The 26306-nt window shown below is 40.6% G+C and overlaps 2 protein-coding genes across 2 annotated transcripts; both read right to left on the minus strand.

The window, feature by feature from the left end:
* Positions 1–274: 274 nt before the first annotated feature.
* LOC124257559 lies at positions 275–3729 on the minus strand. The gene is made up of 2 exons (XM_046691658.1): positions 3379–3729; positions 275–2847 (listed from the first exon to the last, which is right to left on the minus strand). Exons 1-2 carry the CDS (start codon positions 3683–3685, stop codon positions 2114–2116), a joined length of 1041 nt encoding a protein of 346 aa, XP_046547614.1. The 5' UTR covers positions 3686–3729; the 3' UTR covers positions 275–2113.
* Positions 3730–12227: 8498 nt separating this feature from the next.
* On the minus strand, positions 12228–23189 carry LOC124257546. The gene is made up of 2 exons (XM_046691643.1): positions 22333–23189; positions 12228–15488 (listed from the first exon to the last, which is right to left on the minus strand). Exons 1-2 carry the CDS (start codon positions 22664–22666, stop codon positions 13261–13263), a joined length of 2562 nt encoding a protein of 853 aa, XP_046547599.1. The 5' UTR covers positions 22667–23189; the 3' UTR covers positions 12228–13260.
* Between the last annotated feature and the right edge of the window lie 3117 nt (positions 23190–26306).

A 26306-nucleotide genomic window follows, 5' to 3' on the forward strand; every position in this document is an offset into this window, starting at 1 on the left:
CGATGTCGCTCCTGCTGACAAGTCAAAGGTTTGTCAGTGAAAGTGTTATGATAAACCATTATGCTGACGAACGATCGAAGTTTATGTCGATAGTGTAAATAACATGATATTTACATCACTGTAAATGACTGACAGACTGAGTTTAGTTTTACGCCGCTTTTAGCAATATTCCAGCAATATCACGGCGCGGGACACCAGAAATGTCACTGTAAAAGATGAAGCTACTTTTTCTTAGTATATAAAAACACCGGTCTGACAAATCAACAAAGCAGTGTTCTAATGTCTTGGGCATTTCCAAGAACAGAAAATAGACATGACGCACTAAACATGAAGGTTATTGTTTGTTCGTGCTTGGCAATATTTATATCGGGTAAAGTCATTTCAAAGGAATCGGGATATAAATATTATTTGTCAATATCTTCCAATGCCGATACAACCAACAAATCCAACATATATGAAGATCAATAGATGAGGAAAGTCGTAACCAAATAATGATTAAATACACAAAAATGTCATTTCAGAATGGCAGAAGAGATCAGGAAATGTGATTACAAACAGGTACTAGAATACCCTTATTCTTTACAAAAATATTTAGGGTATAGAACTACATGTATTCCCCTGTCTTCACCCGGACGTTAAGCGGTCAAGAGCGCCTGTATTCACTGGGCAGAGTTACTACTGTGAGCCAGGATCCCCTGATCGCAGTTGGACTTCTCCAAGTGGTGTTATCCTCAGGGCACTAACTTACTCCTTATCATTGATTATTCAACATATAGATAACACTAAAGGCTTAAAAGTCACTACAAAAGTCCTGAAAAGATCAGCATACAATTGCTACTTGACATCTTCTGCAATATCTTGCCACTTAAGGAGGTTTACGATTGGTTTAGCGTTTCAAGGATCCAATGTTCCGTATGTGAAGCTGAACTTTTTAAAAGGTATATTTTCAGGAAATCTCCACTTTATTGTAGATGTGATTTTATATCCGTCTCTGGCACACATTTTATGCCATTAGACTTTTATATAGTTTATTTTTCATTTTGGCAATAACAAAAGTGGCCTAATCTGAAAGATGTCAAGTGTTGTCACCCTCAACACACCAACTTACTCCTCTCCATATTCAACATATAGAAAAAATCTCCATAAACTGTTTGAATTAAGTAACTATAAGTGTATGTTCAGTTCTGCAGTTCTGTCTTCATTACAAGGGAATATATCTGATGCAATATATTCTTATATAATCGTGTCAATTTAGTTAGATGTGGGTCATCATTTATGCGTGTTACCATTTTGTTATTGTTGATGGATCTTTGATATTCTGAATGCAACTGCCTAACTTCAAAATCATTGTTCGAAAGAGAGAGGTGCGGAAATGTCTTCTTTAACACTCCGGATGAGAGAATATGGTTTTAAGCAGCCTTTACAAATATTCCTGTGACGTCATGCCGAGGAACACTAGAAATGGTCATCAGCCATTGTTTTGAAAACTTTAACCAGTCTGATACCCCTCTCCTTTCACTGTCTGAGTTACCTCATAATTTGGATGTTTTGATGCATAATTCCCGTTGTTGTTTCCCGATGGCTCATGGTGTCGCCCCAGTCCTTTAGTTCCCCTGTTTCTGAGTAGGTGAAGCTGTCTTTCCTTCCATGTATACTGGCACTATCCTCGGAATCAGGATTGAAACCATTCTGGTCCAGTGCGTTCATACGCTGCCATAAGTTGATCTTGTCCACAAGATTGATAACCTGCTCTCTGCCCGTGACTTCAGGGTCACAGGGATGCATCGGCACGGTCATGTATCCGTTTCTCGTGCTTATGGTTATCGAGTTTTGTTTAGTAATCTGAGGATGAGAGTTCCCAGAATGTTCAGATGCTGACGAAGTAGGCGTCTGTGGTCCAATCCACACTGGTATGTAATCACCATCACGTCTGGAAGAGGCACGATCAGATGAAGATGAGGATCTCCCCGTGGAAAACAGATCAACTGAAGGCAATGACTCAGATGTTTCTGATTGCCTACGATATGTCCTTACACATGCAGGTTTGGGAGTTCTAGGCACTTCAGGAGGTATGGAATCAGTAGTGGTCTTCGAGTGATCAGAAATTGGAACTTTAGGGAAAGGTGGTTTGGGTTTGTTTGGGGGTTTGAGCAGTTTCGCCCTGAGATACTTTGATGTTCCTCATGTAGGTCTCCATGTCCTCTCGGCACTGCCTTAACGCATTCTTATAGCCGCCACTGCCTACAAGTAATCTGTCGTTCTTAGCCACTCTGAACATCAAAGGAATTGTAACTGGGATCTCCAGAAGTATGTTCTTCAGATTGAAAACAGATGACACAATGACTGATGGCTCTTTGTGACACTCTTCCAACTTCATCACCCCTGTAAATATACAAGGGGTAACAGGAAAACGTCCGTATACTAACTTGACTATACAAGGGAGTTTGATATCAGCTATGATATCCTTGACAGGCATTATAGGAATTTCCGTTTTTCCGCTCTTCTGCTTTAGAGGATAGAAAACTCCTGTGGCATCAAAGGGAAGCAGGATCTCCCTGTCAGCATAATCCGTGCAGCGAAGGAACTTCTCTTCTTTAGAAACCGATTTCATGAATATTTTCTTTTTAACTTTAGTTGTTGTAACATGTACGTTACCAACTTTGAGGACGTCGCCAGGGTAGAGAACTCTTGGTTGTGGAAGATCACCTTCTCTGTATACCTGCAATGCTTTGACATCATGTTCGCCACCAATCAGAATCGTGTCACAGTCAGAAGAGGCCAGTGTCCTGACCTGGCAGTAGTGAGGAATTGGCTCGACGTGTGGCTTAAGGGTCAGTGCAAACCAGCCTGGAAAGATAACTAAAGCATCTAAATTGTTACCAAAGGGTTAGTTGTTCCTGTATGTAAAGCTGGTCGAACTTTTTATAGACATCTTTACATGAAATCAGGATCCGCATCATTGGAGGTAGAAGTGATTTTATGTCCGTCACTGTCACAAATGTAATGTCTTTTTAGACTCTTTATAAAGTTTTTAGTTATTTTGACAATGACAAAAGTGAAATATACTGGACCAAAACAAGGGTAATCTGAAAGATGTCATATCTCAGTGAACGTTTTTAACGACATGGGACATATGATGAAGATATCAACAGTTACTGTATGAGTACCTAGGAAAGGAAACACACAACGGAGAGATTACCAACACAAATAAAGGATGATGTTAACTTACAAGATATTATGATAAATCATTAAAGTAAATGTCAATCGAAAACCAAATTGGCATACAATCATCTGTATTGCTAAGTTCAGTGCCTCTCAAGCTTATTCAAGGTCTTGTATCTATTGTCCATTCAATCATTCCAACCTATTGTTACCTACCTTTGTAGTCTTCAGGTATGAGTAGAGGGTCCCCGACCTCATGAGTGTTCCCAGTTTGAGGATCAGTGTTGAGACTGGTTGCTGTCACCTTGTTACACACATGTTTCCGGTACAACAATAGCGGCTGAAGGAAATCAAAATTCTCTCTGGATATGTCATCATTAAGTGTATAGGCACACTGTACCACACGGGGAAGGGGGTACTTCTGTAGAATGTCCTCCAAGGAATATATCCCATCCTCCCATTGCAGGTTCGGTCTGGCGACAATTTCCTGAGGACGGATATTCAAAGAAGGCTTTGGGAACATTATGCGAGACCTGCTGTCCGCTGCGAGAGAAGCTCCCAGAAGAACATTAGTCTTCTGTTGCTAAGTTACATCATGTTATTAAAAAATATTCCACTTCCTTGTTTGCACTTTCACACACAGGGCAAATAAACTTGCGGTTTTATAATAGAAAGTGCTTCCTTATATAACCTCAATCTAAAAGTAATGTAGAAAATGTTTGTGTGTGCAACATCAGTATTTTTCTAAAGTAGTCAATGATGCTCTAAGGATGTATCTGTATAAGGTTCATTGCGTCTCGTGCAGTATTGCATATGTGGTCTATTTGTTTTGAAGAATAAACAAACTGCCTTGTTCCTGGTTGGGTGGATCTTATGGTTACGTGTGATTATAAATCGTCCCGGCAAACACTGCTGTCAGCACAATATTGTCCTCGTGGGTTTCACCAATGTGGTTGCACTAAACTTTTGTCTATCAATATATATTTTTACCTGCTCTGTTAGTAACGAGCTACGAAAGATAAGCGAAGAACAGAATTATAGACAGATTACACTAACATTATAGGCACTATATCACACCACACTTCTCTAAAACTAAATACTGCATTTCTGTCAATAATACTAACTATCAGCTCTCAGGGAAGCTACCATTTAATTCATTCCCCCAAAAACATGTCTCTTGGAGCGCTATTTACGAATATCCTACGCACAACTTATGATTGAAACCAGTTCAGCAAACAACGACAATACCGTGTGCGACAGTTTTCGATGTACGGAGCAATTGGTCACATTCGATATGTTGCAAGTGTTCTCTGTTTGGAGGTTGTTCACCTCGAAGTTTCAATTATCGATTTCAGGCAAGTCGTAAGGGATAATAAGTCGTTTATTGCATCAATAGGAAGCTAAAGTGAGTTCATATGCCCCAATATATGTAATGTAGGCCCAAATATTGCCAAATATGTGTGACATTGTAACTAAAAGGAAACGTTGTCAGGAAGCAAATCACTCACTGGAACACACTGACTTTTGGGCAACTCCTGATGTTGTAATGTCAGGGGTATATTTTCTTATCCGGATTTATGGCTGAAAAGTATATTTCGTGTAAAGAAAGGTATTTGAGATATTTTCTATATTTTTATGCAGACGCCAAACGTAATGTATTTTCGTTTCATTCAGCTATGGATGTATACATATATTTCGTGCTATTGGCTCAAATGACGTTTGTATCGTGTTGTTTCTTCATCAATTCAACTCAAATATCAATAGACACCCATTGGTTGCATCCATTGCCTTCTTGATGAAGTGACCCGTGAAGATCCGGGTTAGAATTGATCTTCAGTAATCCATGCTTGAGGCGACTAACGGGATCTGGTGGTCAAGCTCGCTGACTTAGTTGACACATGTCATTGTATCCCAACTGTGTAGATCGATGCTCATGCTGTTCATCACTGGATTGTCTGGTCCCGACTCGATATTTACAGACCGCCGCCATATAGCTGGAATATTGCTGAGTGCTGCGTAACACTAAACTCACTCACTCACTCTTGATGAAGTGAGGCGGTGGAGTAGCTTAATGGCTGAAGCTTCAGCTCGTCACGCTGAAGACCGGGTTCGATTCACCATATGGGTATTCAATTCTTTATTACAGAAGTGTAGGCCATCGGCCCATAACTACATAGGTTACATTTACATGGCAAAACATGGTGTGTACAGTATAGATTGATAATTTTTAACATCTTAGATACATTGCATGATAGATAAAGCTAACTAAGTTATTTGTAAGTTTACAATCTGATGATGACATGAGGTGTTTGAATTTGGCTTTACTTGGGTTGATACAATAGGTTTTAGTTAAATGGTTCAAGCGGAGCTGTTGGAACACACGAGGAGAAGATGGTATTCATCCTCAGTATAACCTTCATCGCACTGTAAACATAATCTATCATTTCTATCTATATTATAATACCTTCCAGTTTCTATACGTAACTGATGTGAAAAACATCTAAACTGAGCGAGTGCTACTCTAAACTTTTTAATGTTAATCACATTTAAATACAATTCCCTGGACAATGATATTTTGAAGTAAGAATAAAACATAGATTTGCTGCCATTTTGAAGTGAACTATACCAATTCTGTTCATGAATACATTTAAGTCGACTCACAAATTCAGATAAAAACGAGGTAGGAGAAATAACCGATTGCTGTTCCCAAACAAAACCAAAACCCAAACTGTACAGCAGATCTCGACACTTCGACGCCCAATTAACTTTATTATGATCTAAAGACATTAACATCATATAATAACATTTTTGGGATGACGAGAATCAGACATACTCAATAATTTTAACCAATACTTTATTACCCTTTTATATGCTGGGATATATAGGGGATACCGCCCACATTCACCACGAGCTATATTATTAGTTGTAGAGATCTTAACGCCTAAAAACCGTTTGCAGGCCAATGTATGCACAAATTCGAAATAATCATTCTGACAGAATCCCCAGACCTCGGCACCATACAGCAGAACAGGAGCTATTTTCATATCAAATATCTTAAAGTATAATTCATGAGATATATTACCAAGCTTACTTATATTTTTAAGAACACCAAATAAAGCCTTTTTACCTTGCAAAGCTGCATTAGAACAATGACTAGACCAAGACAAGCCCCTTGTGAATGTTATACCTAGATACTTATATGAGGTTACCGCTTCCAACTTCCTTCCATTATAAAACCAACTTTCTCTTTTTGATAAAATACCACCTTTCTGAAAAACGACAACTTTTGTCTTATCCAAATTGACCTCAAGACCGTATTCTATACAAGACTTTTCTAAAACATCGATTCGCTTCTGTAGCCCTCCAATAGTATCAGATATAAGTGCGATGTCATCCGCAAAAAGAAGAATAAATATTTGAATAACATCAGGATGTAATTGAATACCTGGACCTGAACTTCGTTCTACCTCAACAGCCAACTCGTTGATAAAAATCGAAAACAACAGAGGGCTAAGGACACAGCCCTGACGAACACCACGTGAACAAGGGAAAAATCCTGACAACACATTATTAAATTTTACGCTAGCCTTAACGGATGAATAGATGGACTGTATAGAGTTAACCATTTTGGGGGAAACACCTCTAGATTTCAAAACTGACCATAATTTCAAACGGCTTACACTGTCGAATGCCTTAGCAAACTCCACGAACACACAATAAAGTTTAACCTTTTGCTTACTAAGGTACCTCTGGATAATAGACTGGAGGGTAAAGATATTATCAATGGTGGAGTAATCATGACGGAAACCAGCCTGTGACTCTGCAATTTTACCATATGCTTCACACCAATACGTTTACCTCCTGTTTAGTATAGACACATAAAGCTTGCTAAATACACTAAGAAGAGAAATACCTCTATAGTTAGATGGAGAGTGTATATCACCTTTCTTATATAAAGGAACAATGACAGCCTCCGACCATGATTATTGAAAGTAAGCATGTTCAAACAGGACATTGAAAAGCACTGTAAGATATGGTACCAGAATGTCTGTTGTATATTTGAAAAATTCAGGAATTAATAAATCAGTACCTGAGGATTTGCCACACTTCAGTCCTTCAATGGCGGTTAAAATTTCCTCTTGTGTTATAGGAGAGTCTAAAATGGAGCGTGTCATATCATCACAATTTTCAGAGTCGGTTTCATCGTTAACATTGACGTCTTCGGCAGTGACATCCTCTGATATAATGTAGACCCTTTTAATGTAGACCAAAATGATTTACTGTCATGGAGACATGTTGAAATTTTATTGCTCACAAGTTCATAATATGTTTCTTTTTATTTCTAAGTAGAGATGTGTAGGCATTCCGGGCTTTAATATAATTATTTAGATGAACATCATATGGGTACAATGTGTGACGTTCACTCTTGATGGAGTGCATACAGGCAGTTACCAGGCTGTACAAACTATTCTTCTTGCAGCCGCCCTCCACTGAAGTGCCTCACCAAAGAAGGTGTGATGGCACATTTTCTGTTTTCATTATTTTGTCATAACTGAAATCTTTCTTGATATCTATCTCAAATATGGACATGAAACAAAATGACATCACCAACCATTTGCGTGAACGAGTTTTGTTAAAATGCACAATCAGGAATTTTGCAGCCAGGGCGAGCTCATATTGGACCCAATCTGATGTATGATCTGAGGACGAATGTGTACACGTCTTAGAGCTCTGTCGTGTGCTGGTCATACTTACTTGTCTGTCATCTTTAATCAGGGATACGCCATGTATTTTGGTAACAATGTTCCTAAAGCTGCTACACAGTCTTTCAACATAAATACCTTTACTATAAAATCAATCGAGAAGAGTAGGACCCCTTAAAAGTAATGGTGAGGTGAGGTGAAATGGGGTTTAACGTCGCACTTAAGAATATTTCGCTCACATGACGACGTGCATGCGTGTGTATGTGTGGCTGCTTGTAATAGCCCAGACTTCAGCTACGTTTATAGTGCCAGCTCACTAAGTTACCATGCCGCAGTTAAGCATGAATACCCCACTCCGACACAGTATATATACTGGCTCGGAGCCGACCAGTCCTTGTTGAACCCTTGCAGGGACCAACAAGTACCATATGTTAACGTCTTTTGGTATGAGGCGGCCTTGGATCGAACCCGCGACCTTCCGCTCTTCGGGTGGACGCTCTAACCACTACACCACGGAGGCGGTCTCCTTAAAAGTAAAGGACTGACTGAACACTTGTTTTATAGGTATATGTGACAGGTACCAACGGTGGGGCAGGACACGCTCTATTTTTGTTTTTCGCCAGCACCTGGTATCACAATTTTTTCACAGTGGTTCATAAACACATGCTTATGATATAGTCGGAACTGTACACATGGCTTACGTCTTATACAGACGGCGCGGTGGGGTAGCCTAGTGGTTAAGGCGTTCGCTCCTCAGGCTGAAGACCCGGGTTCGATTCCCCAGATGGGCACAATGTGTGAAGCGCTTTTCTGGTGTCCCCCGCCGTGATATTGCTGGAATATTGCTAAAAGCGGCGTGAAACTAAACTCACTCACTCACTCTTATATAGACAGGATACGTGGTGGTGCAGTTTGGAGGGGACTTACATCATGTAAGGCTCGATCTCCGTTGAAGGTTTGTTAGAATAGATCCCCAGAAGTTCATTATTTGTCATTAAGGGCAAGTGAAAGATGATGTGTCCTTCCTCGTGCTACCTCGTCACAGATTTCTCTACTGCCAATAGTCGTCGTTTACATGTTGTCATTTACATTGACTGCAGCTGGAATATTGTTAACAGTCATAAGTAAATAATTTACAGTGACTGCAGCTGGAATATTGTTAACAGTCATAAGTAAATAATTTACATTGACTGCAGCTGAAATATTGTTAACAGTCAGAAGTAAATGATTTACATTGACTGCAGCTGGAATATTGTTAACAGTCAGAAGTAAATGATTTACATTGACTGCAGCTGGAATATTGTTAACAGTCAGAAGTAAATGATTTACATTGACTGCAGCTGGAATATTGTTAACAGTCAGAAGTAAATGATTTACATTGACTGCAGCTGGAATATTGTTAACAGTCAGAAGTAAATGATTTACATTGACTACAGCTGGAATATTGTTAACAGTCAGAACTAAATAATTTACATTGACTGCAGCTGAAATATTGTTAACAGTCAGAAGTAAATGATTTACATTGACTGCATCTGGAATATTGTTAACAGTCAGAAGTAAATGATTTACATTGACTGCAGCTGGAATATTGTTAACAGTCAGAAGTAAATGATTTACATTGACTGCAGCTGGAATATTGTTAACAGTTAGAAGTAAATGATTTACATTGACTGCAGCTGGAATATTGTTAACAGTCAGAAGTAAATGATTTACATTGACTGCAGCTGGAATATTGTTAACAGTCAGAAGTAAATGATTTACATTGACTGCATCTGGAATATTGTTAACAGTCAGAAGTAAATGATTTACATTGACTGCAGTTGGAATATTGTTAACAGTCAGAAGTAAATGATTTACATTGACTGCAGCTGGAATATTGTTAACAGTCAGAAGTAAAAGATTTACATTGACTGCAGCTGGAATATTGTGAACAGTCAGAAGTAAATGATTTACATTGACTGCAGCTGGAATATTGTTAACAGTCAGAAGTAAATGATTTACATTGACTGCAGCTGGAATATTGTTAACAGTCAGAAGTAAAAGATTTACATTAACAGTAATGATTTACATTGAAGCAACTGGAATATTGTTAACAGTCAGAAGTAAATGATTTACATTGACTGCAGCTGGAATATTGTTAACAGTCAGAAGTAATTGATTCACATTGACTGCATCTGGAATATTGTAAACAGTCAGAAGTAAATGATTTACATTGACTGCAGCTGGAATATTGTTAACAGTCAGATGTAAAAAATGTTTTACATTGACTGCAGCTGGAATATTGTTAACAGTCAGATGTAAATAATTTACATTGAAGCAGCTGGAATCTTAAGAGTCAACAGTCAATCATTTACATGTTATCATGGTTTAACATTAACTACAGCAAAAATATTGTTAACAAGCAATCATTTGCATACAACTGGAATTTGACTGCAACTGGAATATTGTTAACAGTCAGAAGTAAATGATTTACATTGATGCAACTGGAATATTTTCCATGGATGTTCTCCAGTTACACAACAGCCCTTGTCTTTCTTTGTTACCCTTTTTCATCTACACACATATTTATGCGTATAATAACAAAAAACAACAGACCCAATAATTCAATGTTTTTTAAATCAATAGTATAGTAAAAAGTATGGGCATTATTACCATATGTAAACAAATGTAAACAAAAAATTATTGAAGGCATGGCATGACTGAAATGAATTTACATTATGAATTACGATAACAATTGTCTCAGCTACTGAATTAATCACCACCACATACCACCAACAATAGTTACACAGGCTTATACACAGACCTTGATGTTTGTTTTGTGTTCGAACTATGACGTATCCCATCATCTATGGACATTGGACTCCTTACAATAATGTGTGCTGGACAGAAGGCTTGCCAGGAGGATGTTCCTGAAGCTGATTACTTAACAAGTACTGCAACTAAAAAACTATAAAAAAAAAGTACTGTCGGATATGCTAGAAAAATGCTTTTTTGCCAATATATCTTTATAAAGGTGATAAATGTACTATGTTGTCAATATATCAACTCGCCTATAGTGTACCTAATTTTTTATTTCAATCGATTTAACATTCCCATGCATTTAAAGGGCAGTTTACAGGAGAGAATTTGGTACCAAAACAACAACTTAAGATTTTTTCAGAGTTCAACAATAGAAATCTGAAATAGTCTTTAAATTTATGCTAATAATACAGGTGGTGTAAAAATATGAATTAACTTCTTTCTTAAACAAATAAATGTTGAACGTTTGTGTTACTTTACTTAATTATCGATTCTTTATTGGAGAAATATTAATATAAATGTTAAGTCTTAATAAATAAGTTTCCCGTCATGCATGCACATCTTTATCACAGCGTCCACTATGGCCAACTATTTGCAGTTGATTGTTGCAAAGGTTTATAGTTTTTTTGTTACTTGAAAAAGACAGAGGTAAACCTTTCATTAGTTTAGAAAGGGTTTATTACAGAACTTGTAGAGCTGTTGGTATGTCTTACCAACAAGTTTACAACATTGTAAACAAATCAGACAAGACAGGGACCGTCTCAAAGGCAAACCCGGGACGTACAACCATCCTTGACAACTTTGACAAGGGAGTACTTAGACGGGCGGTCTACAAACTTTAGAAGAAGAATAATATATATATTCAAAAGAAGCTACACCAGAGACTTCGTTAAATCTTTGGCCAGTGTTCACAACTAGATTAAACTGACCGAACTACATCCATATTTTTGCAATGAAATATACTGATGACATGCAAAACATCTATTAAAACGTTGCACATTTCTACAATCAATCGATAAGATAACACAAGTGATAGGATTCTTTCCAATGTACAGTAATTCGTATGTTTATATCAAAACAAACACACATACACAAATGATCCCTTACATAACCAATACGTATACTATACATACACATATTCAACATTTTGAAGAAAACATCTATTGAGATGACCCCTCGCCCGAGCGTGTTCTCAGGTGTCAATTTCACCTGTCGATACCGTGCATTCTGATGCCGTAACACAGGCAGTTAACGTTTGTATCAAATAACGTCCCACTACCCCTTATTTTTCTAAGTTTTGGTATTTTCATCAGTAAAAACACATTTTAGGGCATGTCTCAAAATTTATTCCCTCTGACTACATTAGGTAGATGTTTCTTAAAGTGATATTTGTTATTTAAGTAACTGTAATACCTCTGAATTTTAAATATAAGTCAAAAAGCATTTTTCTAGCATTTCCGACAGTACTTTAACATCTGTTTTCTATAAAAACGTGATTTATTGGACTACAGTATGACATAAATACACACAGAAGGAATATATTAATAAGGAAAAGGTACTGGATATCATTTTCGCCATTTTATTCAGAAACAAATAGAAGCCAGCAAATGTACACAAGTTCTGAATCTTTAGGGGTTTTGCGAACAGTGATTCAGAACACCTGCTCATGATACATTCGCTATGATATAATCCACTCTGCTTTTGGCGGATATTTCTTATCAATATGGAAAGGGTTTCTGTTTTATCCACTGTTAAAATGTTAGATGTGAGTGAATGAGTGATCGTGACTCAGATATACTGCCGAGTAAAAGAGTGAGCTAGCGAATATGGTTTTACGCCACTTTTAGCAATATTTCAGCAATATCCCGACTGGGGGACTCCAGAAGTGGGCTTCACATATTGTGCCCATGTAGGGAATCGAACCCGGGTCTTCGGCTTGACTGGCTACCGCACCGCTGAGTAAAAAGTCAGTAAAAGAAAGTGTACGGTTGGGAAATTATATGAGAGTTATGCATGTACTTGTGAAATGGAGATTTGATGAATAGGAGATTGAAAGACTAGGATGTAAATACTGCATACTTAAGGTACACAACTAGGACACGGGTTTCAAACACACCACTATAGAATAACATTTCGTTGTTTGTTAATTCCTAGCGACCATAAAACAACGTTGTATACCAGGATATTCAAGCTGTTTGCTGTGCAGAGTTGTATCCCCTTGGCGAGCCAGAAACTTGTAAAAGTGTGTTCGAATCCTGGTCCACCCCGATTATATCACTCTCTATATTTCTCAGCAGTATACCCGTGTTCTTGCTCTTCAACATAGTGTTAAACGTGACGTGACGTGCATCATTTTGGGTTTCCTCCAATATTAAGCTGAATACTGTCTAAGGCAGGGCTGTACCCTAACTCACACACACTGTATACGTAATTCTGTGTAAGTCAGCACGCCAAAGAATGGTGTCACAATTTAAACACCCCAGTTTTACAATTTTGCATAAATAAATTGATCATTCTCTTTTCAATGTTTGAAATGGAAGGAAATCTCAGCTGCAAGCCATCTTCACCCATAGCAGACAGTTCACGACCGTCTATGTTATTGCCTAACAGGAGAGCCAGTGTTTTTTTGCTTGACGCCACCTGCCTGCTTCAACTTGTCATGCACTTCTGTCGCAGACATTGCAACAGCGGTGGAATCCTTATCTGCCCCTTCGTCCATTATGCTGATTCCCGAGTCTGCACACAGAGAAATACACTTCCCTTGCCTTATATTATCAGGAGCTTCATACATAACATCCTCTGTCACGACGGTCGGTGATGGACTATCCGCCGGCTCCAAAAAAATATCATCAGGACTTTCATACACCACATCATCTGTGCTGGACCTCAAAGGTTGGAAACCCGTTTCTCCCTTCTTCTGCCACATTTGCTCAACGGGTTCGTAAACGTCATTTCTTTGGTGAATTCTAAATTTAGAAGGCCGTGAACAAGAAACATGTTTCCTTTCATCAGGTGATTCGTAAATCACATCCTCTGTTTTTACCTGATGCACTTCCCTAGAATAAGATACATCCTTTTGTTTCTTTGGTTTGAGGGGAGGGACAGGAATCTGATTCTTCTTCCATTTATTGATGGATCGATCCTCATCAGTACCTATTTCCGGCCTATCAGGATTCTCGAGTTCTATCTTGATACCATCGACCAAATGCTCTGAATATTTGGAAGGTGAAGCCAGAGCTTCTTCATCACTGCCACTGCTACCCAATTTAAGTTTCCGGAGACTTTGTATGTTTTCATACACCATCACATGCTCTGCTCTTGGTGGTATCGTTGCTGCTTCACCTCTGTTAGCCGGGCCACCTGTTTCAGAGTATGTAAAACTTCCCGCCCTTCCTGCTTTAAGTCCATCAACACAAGTGTCTAGTTGGCCCGCACTGGAAGTACTCTGGTCGGATTTGTTTTCACGCTGCCACAAGTTAATTTTGTCTGCTAGGTTCATGACCTCGTCAGAATCGGAATCATCGTTATCCAAATACACTGGGACAGTCAGATAGCCATTGGTTGTACTTATTCTTATTGTCTTCCTTGTTTGAACCTTTTGAGGTCGTTTTGGATGAACATAACCAGAACCGCACTTTGGTGGAGTAGACGGTGAAGTAAATGGTGGAGTAGAAGGTGGTGTAGTAGACTTTGGTTCAATCCACACAGACTCATAGGTCGCTGGTTTCGGTTTGTTGGAGGGAGGAGGGGGAGCAGGTTTCCTGGGTGCTGGTGTGGAACGAACTACTAATTTAGGTGCGGGACTAAATCCAACTGCTGCGTCTAGGTTCCGTTCTTCATGTTGCCGCAACTTAGCAGGGTGAGGTGTTGTCGGGTTTAGTGGTGTTCTAGGTAGAACAGCGGGTGTCACGTTATGACTTGCTAGAATGTCAGGCATACTTCCAGTAGGCTTCTGTGGTTTCGGAAGGACTTTTGAAAGAGGCTTGACCTCTGTGGGTGGAGAACATTTGTGTGTGGTTTCGCTTCCTTTAGAATCAACAATAACAGCATCAGATTTTGGCACTGCAGACGTTTCACCGATTTGTTTATTTCGACAAACAGGAGGTGTAGATTGGTTTCTGTTCTCTTCCGTGGGTAAACTCTGAGCTACTTTAATATTCCTCATATATCTTTCTGCATTTTCTTGACACAGGCCAAACGCGTTTGTATAGCCTCTGCTGTTTATAAGCGAACTGTCAGGCTTGGCTACTCTGAACATCAGAGGAATGCTGGTTGGAATTTCAAGCAGTATATTCCTCAGGTTGAACACTGAAGAAACGATGGCTGAGGTGTCAAGATGAAATTCGTTTAAGTTCAAAACTCCGGTAAATATGCATGGGGTCAGTGGTACTCGTCCATACACCAACTTCACCTTACAGGGTAATGGCTGGGTGTCTATGATATCTTTAATCTGCATTATAGACTGTTTGTGTGTGTTCTTGTACTTCACGATGTAGAAAACACCCGCTGCATCTAAGGGCAGCATCACTTCTCGGTCTGCCTGGTCTAAACATAACACAAATTTCTTTTCAAGTGTAACCGATTTTGAAAATATGGATTTTTTCACTTTGCTTGTGGCCACGTACAAGTGGCCCATTCGGAGTACATCGCCGGGGTAGAGGACTCTTGGTTGTGGGGAACCATCAGTTCTCTGTATCTGCACTGCTTGTACTTCGTGTTCTCCGCCAATCAGAAACATATCACAATCCGAAGAAGCAAGGTTCGCCACCTTCCGATAGTGGGGAATAGGCTTCTCAAAAGACGTCAGTTTAACTGCAAACCATCCTGTGAAGGCAAGTGAAATGTCGTTATCAAAACTATACATTCAAGGAGAAAATGTACAAGGAAGTGTGTGTATTCAAAGCTGTGTCGCCTTGATTGTTTCTTGCAGTATATATTTATATCACATATACATTATATATATATAATGTGTGAGCACATCTCTTGTGTCGTATGTTAAACACGCCATAAAAAGTAAGTAAATATCTTAATCTATCCCCCACCCCTCCTGACATAATTCTCCTCCACACCCCACCCTGACATATCTCTAAACTTTCGGGTTTTGTGTTTACAAAAATCTTAATTAGTTACTAAGAACGTGGCACCCATTCGGGTTGACATTTTCGTGTGCAGACATTTAAACATTAACCATACCATACAAAATTGCGGTAATTCCATTTAAAAATATTTATGTTGCCTTACATTATTGATAAATGGCCTGAACATTCCGAAGTCACTCACAAACCGTCAAAAAAGCATTATAGAATGCCTGTCAATGTCACTATGGCACTCCATATTCTTCCATACTGAGTCACTGTGTATAACGATCTTTGCGTGACATATGACCGTTATAGCGTTCACATAATAACCTGTTCAGCTCAAAGGGGATATAACGTAATGCTGTCTTTCTGTACCGTTATGACAGTGACCTTCAGGTACAACCAGTAGAGGTGAGGTGAGGTGAGGTGAGGTGAGGTGAGGTGAGGTGAGGTGAAATTGGGTTTAACGTCGTGCTTAAGAATATTTCGCTCATATGACGACGTGCATGCGTGTGTATGTGTATGTGCGGCTGCTTGTACTAGCCCAGACTTAAGCTTGTTTTATAGTGCTAGCCCACTGAGATACCATGCCGCAGTGAAGCATGAATACCCCACTCAGACACATTATACTGACTCCGAGCCGACCAGTCCTTGATGTACCCATTAATGCCGAGCGTCACGCAGGGACCAAAAAGTACCATCTTTTAACGTCTTTTGGTATGACGCAATCGGGGATCGAACCCGCGACCTTCCGCTCTCCGGGCGGACGCTCTAACCACTACACCACGGAGGCGGTCACAACCAGTAGAACCCCCATAAGGTATCGACATCTTAATAAACTATCGTGTGTTCTCTGTTGAAATAGGGTGCACAGGTTTAAGTGGGTAAACAACGCCAACATTCACATCAGGGTTACCGTAATACCTACTCTGCAGATCAGTAACCGATGTCAAAGGTTGTCTTAACAGGTGACTAACGGGATCGGGTGGTCAGGTTGGGGAACTTGGTACATGAGCGTCATCGTATCTCAGTTGCGGAGATCGATGCTCGTGAAGTCAACCACTGGTTTGTTGGGTCTTGACTCGAGTATTTACGAACCGCTGTCATACATATTGCTGACTGAACCTTCAACTGTACGCTTGTTTGATTTACGTTGTGAAAGTTTGGAGAAGTTACACTGAACCGTTAAATACCGTGGAGTTAGACCCGATGAACCCATTCCTGGACACCTCATTTCAACATTAGTTGTAAACATGTGAACTTGTATTGAACGTTTACATCGACAGCCAACTCTCTCTCCCCCTCTCTCTCTGTATCTCACCCTCTCTCGCACTCTCTGTGTATCTCTCTCTCTCTCTGTGTATATATATCTATATATCTATATCTCTCTCACACTCTCTGTATCTCTTCTTTCCCTCTCTCTCTGTGTATCTGTCACTCTCTGTATCTGTCACTCTCTGTATCTATCACTCTCTGTATCTCTCTCCCTCTCTCTCTCTGTGTGTATGTCACTCTGTCACTCTCTGTTTCTCTCACTCTTTGTATCTCGTCTTTCCCCTCTCTCTCTCTCTCTCTCTCTCTCTCTCTCTCTCTCTCTCTCTCTCTCTCTCTCTCGATACACGATACGGACTTGCATTCGATGCCTTTGGATGTCCTATCTTGTAAGGTGTAAGAGAAAGATGTTGCTTGGTAATTTAATGTGTTACGTCATAATAGTGGCGCATGGATAGTAAAACTTGCAAGCTTCATATGACTCTGGGACGCCAAATTTAGGTTAGCTTACGATGCTTCGTATGTAATACTATGAATCTAAGTAAAGAATGGCGATGTAAAATAGAGGCATTTGCGCTATGGTCAGCGTCACCGTTTGGTAATAGGGTTCGTGTTTCCTTAACTTCACGTGTGTGTGTGTGTGTGTGTGTGTGTGTGTGTGTGAGAGAGAGAGAGAGAGAGAGAGAGAGAGAGAGAGAGAGAGAGAGTGCGTGTGTGAGTGCGTGTGTGCGTGCGTGTGTGTGAAGGACAAGGGTGGCCGAGTTATCGCGGGGGCCGCAATTCTCTATACAGAGATGTTTCATATCGATGGAGTTCTTGAGTCATGCAATGAATGATAAAATGTAGTAATTTAAACTTTATCTGGTTAGTTTTATTTTTGCACATGTTCACGTGTATTTTAATACACCGTAAATTGGTCATACAGGCAAACGTATATGGGCGGTGGGGGTAGCCTAGTAGTTGAAGTGGTCGCTCGTCACGCCGAAGACCCGGGTTCGATTCTCCACAAGGGTTCAATGTGTGAAGCCCATTCCTGGTTTCGCCCGCCGTGATATTGCTGAACTAAACCCACATGCATAATCTCTCAACGTCTCCGCTAACACCACTTATCGTATATGCGGGTTGGTCATTTTGCCTTCTCTTCCCACCCCCCAACCCCCTACACACACGCACACTCCCCCCGGTCCCTAAACGTAATTTGTTTGAATGTCTGCTTTCAGTCCAAAATTAAACTGAGGTGTTAAGTCTACAGGTAGCCTCTCTTAGGTGGCACAGTAAATTTCCTGTACAAAATTGTATACATTCAAGGTTGTATGGACATTTATTGTATGAACATTATTACCTCAAGTTGGACTCAATTTCAAATATATTTCACTTTTTAACTTGAGAAAACAGATAAGCGATTGTAAAGACGTATAAATGATTTATAATATCTTCGACATATTGCATTCAACATCGACAGAGTGTGATAAATGATATGGGATTAAGCGTCGAGGTCAAGATTGTTTCCCTTTCATAGCGACGTAGATTATGACTCACCGGCGCCTCTTATATCAACATGTTCGAGAACAGTCTTCAGTGTTCATTGTATTATTCAACAGGAAGGCGTTTTCGTAAATCTATTTGAAAACTCTGCCTACTTACATATAACAACTTAACCTCTATAGCCTGCTTTGGAGTATATGTGTTTTAAAACACGCCGCATCGTGTCATGTGGTCTTGTAGATGGAGTGTCTGCCCAGAGATGGAAAGTGAATGTTTCTATTCCCAGAACGAGTCACAACAAAATGTTAAAATGTGCTACTTTCTGCACCCTGCTTGACGATCGGCCTTTAGGTTCAGTGTGAAAACCCATTCATCTACTCATCGATTAACATTATATACAGTGGGACCTGCATAAACCGAATTCTGTTAATACCGGACCAAATGTAAGATCCAAAATTGAATACGGTATTTTGTCAAATTACAGTTGCATATTCTGGAGACCAAGAGACGTAAATCTTGCCAGAATCGGATTTGCAATATTGACTGCTGTGAAATGTAACCGGACTGCAATGCCGGTCACGCAAATCCGGTTTGGACAAAGCGTGTATGAAATAATGTTGAGTCTCCTTTGAAAAAAGGGCAAATGTATTATGACGTATTTAACGGTCGATAGCGATTGTAACCGTAAATAACACTTGCCCTTAATGTCAACAACACAATCAGTGCCTCGTGTATTCCACAAAGCAGGCATGTTTGTAGTTCATTCAACCAAACAGCTATGCTGTGAGCAGTACACTATCGATATAACATTGTGGGATCGTGACTCAAATATAAAGGTTTTATGATATTTTATTGGTCTGTATATGAGGCCCAGCTTTTCAAGGCACACACAGCATTATTCCAGATTTCACAGCTCCAGGTGAACACTAAACAATATTACCGTCAGCTGCTAACGTATACATGCACCTGAATACGATAGTTAAAACGAATAGTATACCGTCATAGAGGAAGCTGCCCAGTCTAGCCTTCTTTAGAAAGCTTGTTTACTATTACGTGTCGGTAACATTCACCAATATGGCGTCCTTCGATGACTGATTATTTAACAACTTATATTTATTGTATTTGTAAATCTTTTCTCGTCACTATATGGCTGAAATATTACCGAGGTGATGTTACATTTTAACTCACTCACTCACCAATACGGCGGCGGTATGTAAATAATTGAGTCTGTACAAGACACGCAAGTGATCAACATCATGAGCATCGATCTACGCAATTGGTTACGATGACACGTGTCAACCAAGTCAGCGAGCCTGGACACCCGATCTCGTTAGTCGCCTTTACGACAAGCATGGGTTGCAGTAGACCAATTCAAACATGGATCTCCACGAGTCTTGTTTACTATTCAAATACAGGGCTCACGTATATAGGAAAAATGTGAAATAGTAATACGGCTTCCTTACTGTAACTTTGGGCCACGTAAAACAATATCTTAAATTTAAAATCAAGATAGTTTAAAAGCAAGGGTCAGCAAACTATATATCTACCTTGAATACCCAAGAAGAATGTTAACATGTGAGTGAGTACGTAATAACTCAAAAATTCTTCAGAAACCTGCCTGGGCCAGACAATCAAGTGATATATTCTATTTTGCGAGTCGCACGTGCAGTCAGTGACGTCACCGTAACTGGTTACCAAATCCATTCAGACGCCTCTTACGAACGGCATAGATTGCGTGTGACCAATTCTAACCCGGATCTCCAAGGGGCGCTAATGTCGCGTTTGACATTGATTTCACAATCCACAGATCTTGATAACGATGGGAGCGTGTGATATTGTTCAAGGAAACCAAAACTGTTGAATAAAATCATGTTCGCCCAAAACAGGAAGGAAATGTATATACATGTATATTTTGTGTATATGTATGCATGTATGCCATCCATATACGTTTACCCTTATGGCCAATTTACGGTCTATTGAAATACTTTTAAACATTTAAAGTACAAAATTAATACTAATCAGAAGAAGTTAAAAAACGATCGCTTGTTTCAAATTACTACATTTAATCATTCATGGCATGACTCAAGAACTCCATCGATATGAAACACATATATCATGACATGGCGGGTGATGTTCAAGATCTGCGAAGTAAACGATTGTGGTTAACATGTATTGAGGTCACCTAAACGTTGGAGGTCATTGGGTAACCTAGTGATGAGAGCGACGAAAAGTGTTCGACTACTGAAATATTACAAGCCCATATGTGAAGTCCATTTCTTGTATCTACCGTCGTGCTTAGATGATCCACAAACTAACTCCCTAATTCTAAACTATAAACTGTAAGTTAAACTATACGTAACACAGTCTGACTTGAACATGTCGTATTGTTAGTATATAGTTCGGATGTGTAGCCTAGTGGATAAAGCGTTCGCTCGTCACAGCCCGGGTCTGGGTTCGATTCCTTATATAATAAGTGAGAACCAGGCATTTTTTCTTTACGTGATATATCTGACAGGCTGTGATAATGGTCCCTTCTCTCTCATATGTAATATTCTTGAGTAACAGTGAATTTAACGTTAAAATTGTCGATCTTGTTATCGCTAACGGACACATTCGTCGTCTTAGAATCTTCGGCTCTCCTGTGTGACTGTGGTAAGCTTTCAGCACACTCACTCACTCATCATTCACTCACTCATATTTTTACTCACTCACCATTCACTAACTCATCTTTTCACTCACTCACTCATCTTTTCACTCACCCATCCACTCACTAGTACGCTCACTCACTCACTCACCTTTTCACTCACTCACTCATCTTTTCACTCCCCCATCCACTCCCTAGTACTCTCACTCACGCATCTTTTCACTCCTCCGTCCACTCACTAGTACACTCACTCACGGATCTTTTCACTCCCCATCCACTCACTAGTACACTCACTCACTCATCTTTTCACTCACCCATCCACTCACTAGTACACTCACTCACTCATCTTTTCACTCACCCATCCACTCACTAGTACACTCACTCACTCATCTTTTCACTCACCCATCCACTCACTAGTACACTCACTCACTCATCTTTTCACTCACCCATCCACTCACTCACTCACTCACGCATCTTTTCACTCCCCCATCCACTCATCTAGTACACTCTCCTCATCTTTTCACTCCCCCATCCACTCACTAGTACTCTCACTCACGCATCTTTTCACTCACCCATCCACTCACTAGTACACTCACTCACTCATCTTTTCACTCCCCCATCCACTCACTAGTACACTCACGCACTCATCTTTTCACTCACCCATCCACTCACTAGTACACTCACTCACTCATCTTTTCACTCACCCATCCACTCACTAGTACACTCACTCACTCATCTTTTCACTCACCCATCCACTCACTAGTACTCTCACTCACGCATCTTTTCACTCACCCATCCACTGACTGGTACACTCACTCACTCATCTTTTCACTCACCCATCCACTCACTAGTACACTCACTCACTCATCTTTTCACTCACCCATCCACTCACTAGTACTCTCACTCACGCATCTTTTCACTCACCCATCCACTGACTGGTACACTCACTCACTCATCTTTTCACTCACCCATCCACTCACTAGTACACTCACTCACTCATCTTTTCACTCACCCATCCACTCACTAGTACTCTCAGTCACTCATCTTTTCACTCACCCATCCACTGACTGGTACACTCACTCACTCATCTTTTCACTCACCCATCCACTCACTAGAACACTCACTCACTCATCTTTTCACTCACCCATCCACTCACTAGTACACTCACTCACTCACGTACGTCGCCTACCTTTGTAGTCTTCAGGTATGAGTAGAGGATCCCCAACCTCTACAGTGTTCCCAGTTTGAGGATCAGTATTAAGACTGGTTGCTGTCACCTTGTTACACACCCGCTTCTGGTACAACAACAGAGGCTGAAGAAAATCAAAGTTTGATTGCTCCGTGGATATGTCATCATTAAGTGTATAGGCACACTGTACAACACGAGGGAGCGGGTACTTCTGTAGAATGTCCTCCAAGGAATACGCTCCAACTTCCCACTGCAGGTTCGGCTTGGCGACAGTTTCAGGGGGAACAACCTGGGGAGTCTTCTTCGGCATTGTGAGAACCAAGACGAGCTTCATTCACAACTCAGCCTGACCTGTCGTCTGTGTAACTGCTCACATGAGCCGGTTTCCCCTCAATATCAGTCATTTCATAAATCTGCGTTTTCAAATCGTTTACATCCGTATATCGACCATGGACTCTCCAACTGGTGTGTACGTCTACCACCAATACTACAGGTACAAAGTCTCCACCCGTCTCGTACCGTAAGATAAGCGTGATTTATGTCTGCTTTTTACGCCTGAAACTGTGTCACAACCGTCGGCATCTCCACTGTCTTAAGACTGAAGCTGCTCCATCAGGAAGTGTGAGTACGCCGATATCATCTTTCACCGGGTCTACTAGTCATAGCGCTAACCCCTTTCATTTTGTAGCTTCCACAATCTGTCCAAGCCATAGATGGGCTTTACCGACATGGACGTATCATTGAAATATCTGAATGTGCCTGCATAATGAATCGTATATGTATTTATGTTACGTCTTTATCGACATACAATCGCTAGTCATGTGGTGTATATACGTCTGCATGTGATACACACATACATATTGAGAGAAATGACGCGATTTAGTTCCTGGTTCGGTTGCCCAGATTCGGCTTCACGCTCGACAACCCGAGCGCATCACAAGGTCACGCTTCTCAGTCGGGGCTGGCAGTTTGGAACATCTAGCCCCTGTCGTGGATTTTCATTCGATATTGTAGTTAAGTTGCTCAACGATCTGATAAACAAGTACGTTGCATTTAGAAAACCGGTTTCGTCAAGTCTCGATACCGTTCAACCTAACAACCATCTACAGTGGTGGGCGCCTTCAGCTTAAATTCCTCAAGAGGTTAGATGTCAGATAGTCTTGGCATGCCGGCAACACCTGAGTGAGTGAGTTTGGTTTTACGCCGCTTTTAGCAATATTCCAGCAATATCACAACAGGGGAGACCAGAAATGGGCTTCACACATTGTGCTCATGTGGGGAATCAAACCCGGGCCTTCGAATGACGAGCGAACTCTTTGACCACAAGGCACCCACCGCCCCCTGCAACACCTCAACCAACCATAACTATGAAATACTGAGAATAAGGTGACCAGTCGGAACCATATCGTTTCAATGTTCTCGTAAAAGGTATAATGGGTTGATTGTTTTCAGCAATGTTCCAGCAATATGAGGGGCGGTGGGTAGCCATGTGGTTAAAGCGTTCTCTCGTCACGCCGAAGACCCGGGTTCGATTCCCACAACTTTCTCACTCATTCCAGCGATATGACGAAGAACTGTACATGATGGCATCGACGAAAATGGAATACGATGCCATGTACTAACCATGACAGGGACCCTGACCACCCGATCCCGTTAGTCGCCTCTTTCAACAAGCATGGGTTGCTGAAGACCTATTCTAACCCGGAGTCTTCACGGACGGAGTGGGTAGGGACAACATGTATGACAGTTTAGGTTAATAGAAGCAAATTCACCTGAAGTGGTAGAGGCTAGTAGGACATGTCAAGCGTGACACTATAACGGACTACCAGGAAGTGGAATGTCACATACCAACACACGGTAACATTACATAGTGTACTTGATACTGAGATCGGCTAAAGGGAAGTGATAATCCCCTCATCTGTACAGAGGCGTAAAGGGAGACACGGATACAAATATAGACAAGTACGCACTTGTATACAATTAACATGACAAGTCAGTAGGAATCAGTATATCTGGTACGAGGAGGGTCTAGCAACAGGACAATTAGCTGACAATTTGTAGGAGATTGGTAGGAAGAAGTATAGCATATACTTCTAGGGGCCAAAAGTAAGAAGCATAGCTTAGACGTATGGCGATTACAAAGTCTAGCTGATACTTTAAGGGGCTTATATTAAAAAGTATAGCTGATACTTATAGGGCAAGTAGGAAGATGTATAGCTGATACCTATAGGGGCAAGTAGGAAGAAGTATAACTGATACCTATAGGGGCAAGAAGGAAGAAGTATAGCTGATACCTATAGGGGCAAGTAGGAAGAAGTATAGCTGATACCTATAGGGGCAAGTGGGAAGAAGTATAGCTGATACCTACAGGGGAAAGTAGGAAGACATATAGCTGATACGTACAGGGCAAGTAGGAAGAAGTATAGTTCATACCTATAGGGGCAAGTAGGAAGAAGTATAGCTGATACTTATCGGGGCAAGTAGGAATAAGTATAGCTGATGCTTATAAGGGCTAGTAGGAATAAGTATAGCTGATACTTATAGGGGCAAGTAGGAAGAAGTATAGTTGATACCTATAGGGGCTAGTAGGAATACGTATAGCTGATACCTACAGGGGATAGCAGGGAGACGTATAGCTGATACTTACAGGGCAAGTAGGAAGAAGTATAGCTGATACCTATAGCGGCAAGTAGGAAAAAGTATAGCTGATACCTATAGGGGCAAGTAGGAAGATGTATAGCTGATACCTATAGGGGCAAGTAGGAAGATGTATAGCTGATACCTATAGGGGCAAGTAGGAAGAAGTATAGCTGATACCTATAGGGGATAGTAGGAAGAAGTATAGCTGATACCTACAGGGGATAGCAGGGAGACGTATAGCTGATACTTACAGGGCAAGTAGGAAGAAGTATAGCTGATACCTATAGCGGCAAGTAGGAAAAAGTATAGCTGATACCTATAGGGGCAAGTAGGAAGAAGTATAGCTGATACCTATAGGGGCAAGTAGGAAGAAGTATAGCTGATACCTATAGGGGCAAGCAGGAAGAAGTATAGCTGATACCTATCGGGGCTAGTAGGAAGAAGTATAGCTGATACCTACAGGGGATGGCAGGAAGAAGTATAGCTGATACCTATAGGGGCAAGTAGGAAGAAGTATAGCTGATACCTATAGGGGCAAGTAGGAAGAAGTATAGCTGATACCTATAGGGGCAAGTAGGAAGAAGTATAGCTGATGCTTATAGGGGCTAGAAGGAATAAGTATAGCTGATACCTATAGGGGCAAGTAGGAAGAAGTATAGCTGATACCTATAGGGGCAAGTAGGAAGATGTATAGCTGATACCTATAGGGGCAAGTAGGAAGAAGTATAGCTGATACCTATAGGGGCAAGTAGGAAGATGTATAGCTGATACCTATAGGGGCAAGTAGGAAGATGTATAGCTGATACCTATAGGGGCAAGTAGGAAGAAGTATAGCTGATAAGATACCTATAGGGCAAGTAGGAAGATGTATAGCTGATACCTATAGGGCAAGTAGGAAGATGTATAGCTGATACCTATAGGGGCAAGTAGGAAGATGTATAGCTGATACCTATAGGGGCAAGTAGGAAGATGTATAGCTGATACCTATAGGGGCAAGTAGGAAGATGTATAGCTGATACCTATCGGGGCAAATAGGAAGATGTATAGCTGATACCTATATTGGCTAGTAGGTAGATGTATAGCTGATACCTATAGGGGCAAGTAGGAAGAAGTATAGCTGATACCTATAGGGGCAAGTAGGAAGATGTATAGCTGATACCTATAGGGGCTAGTAGGAAGAGTGAACTGGGTTTTAGCAACATTCCAGTAATGTCTCGGCGGGGGACACCAGAAATGGGCTTCAGACAATGTACTCATGCGGAAAAATCGTACCCAGGTCCCTAGCAGGAAGAAGTATAAGGGGTCGTTCGTAATTTATGGCTGGGGTGGGTGGG

This window comes from Haliotis rubra, unplaced genomic scaffold, assembly GCF_003918875.1.
Source record: "Haliotis rubra isolate DU_JTF1 unplaced genomic scaffold, ASM391887v1 Scf666, whole genome shotgun sequence".
Classification (NCBI taxonomy): domain Eukaryota; kingdom Metazoa; phylum Mollusca; class Gastropoda; order Lepetellida; family Haliotidae; genus Haliotis; species Haliotis rubra.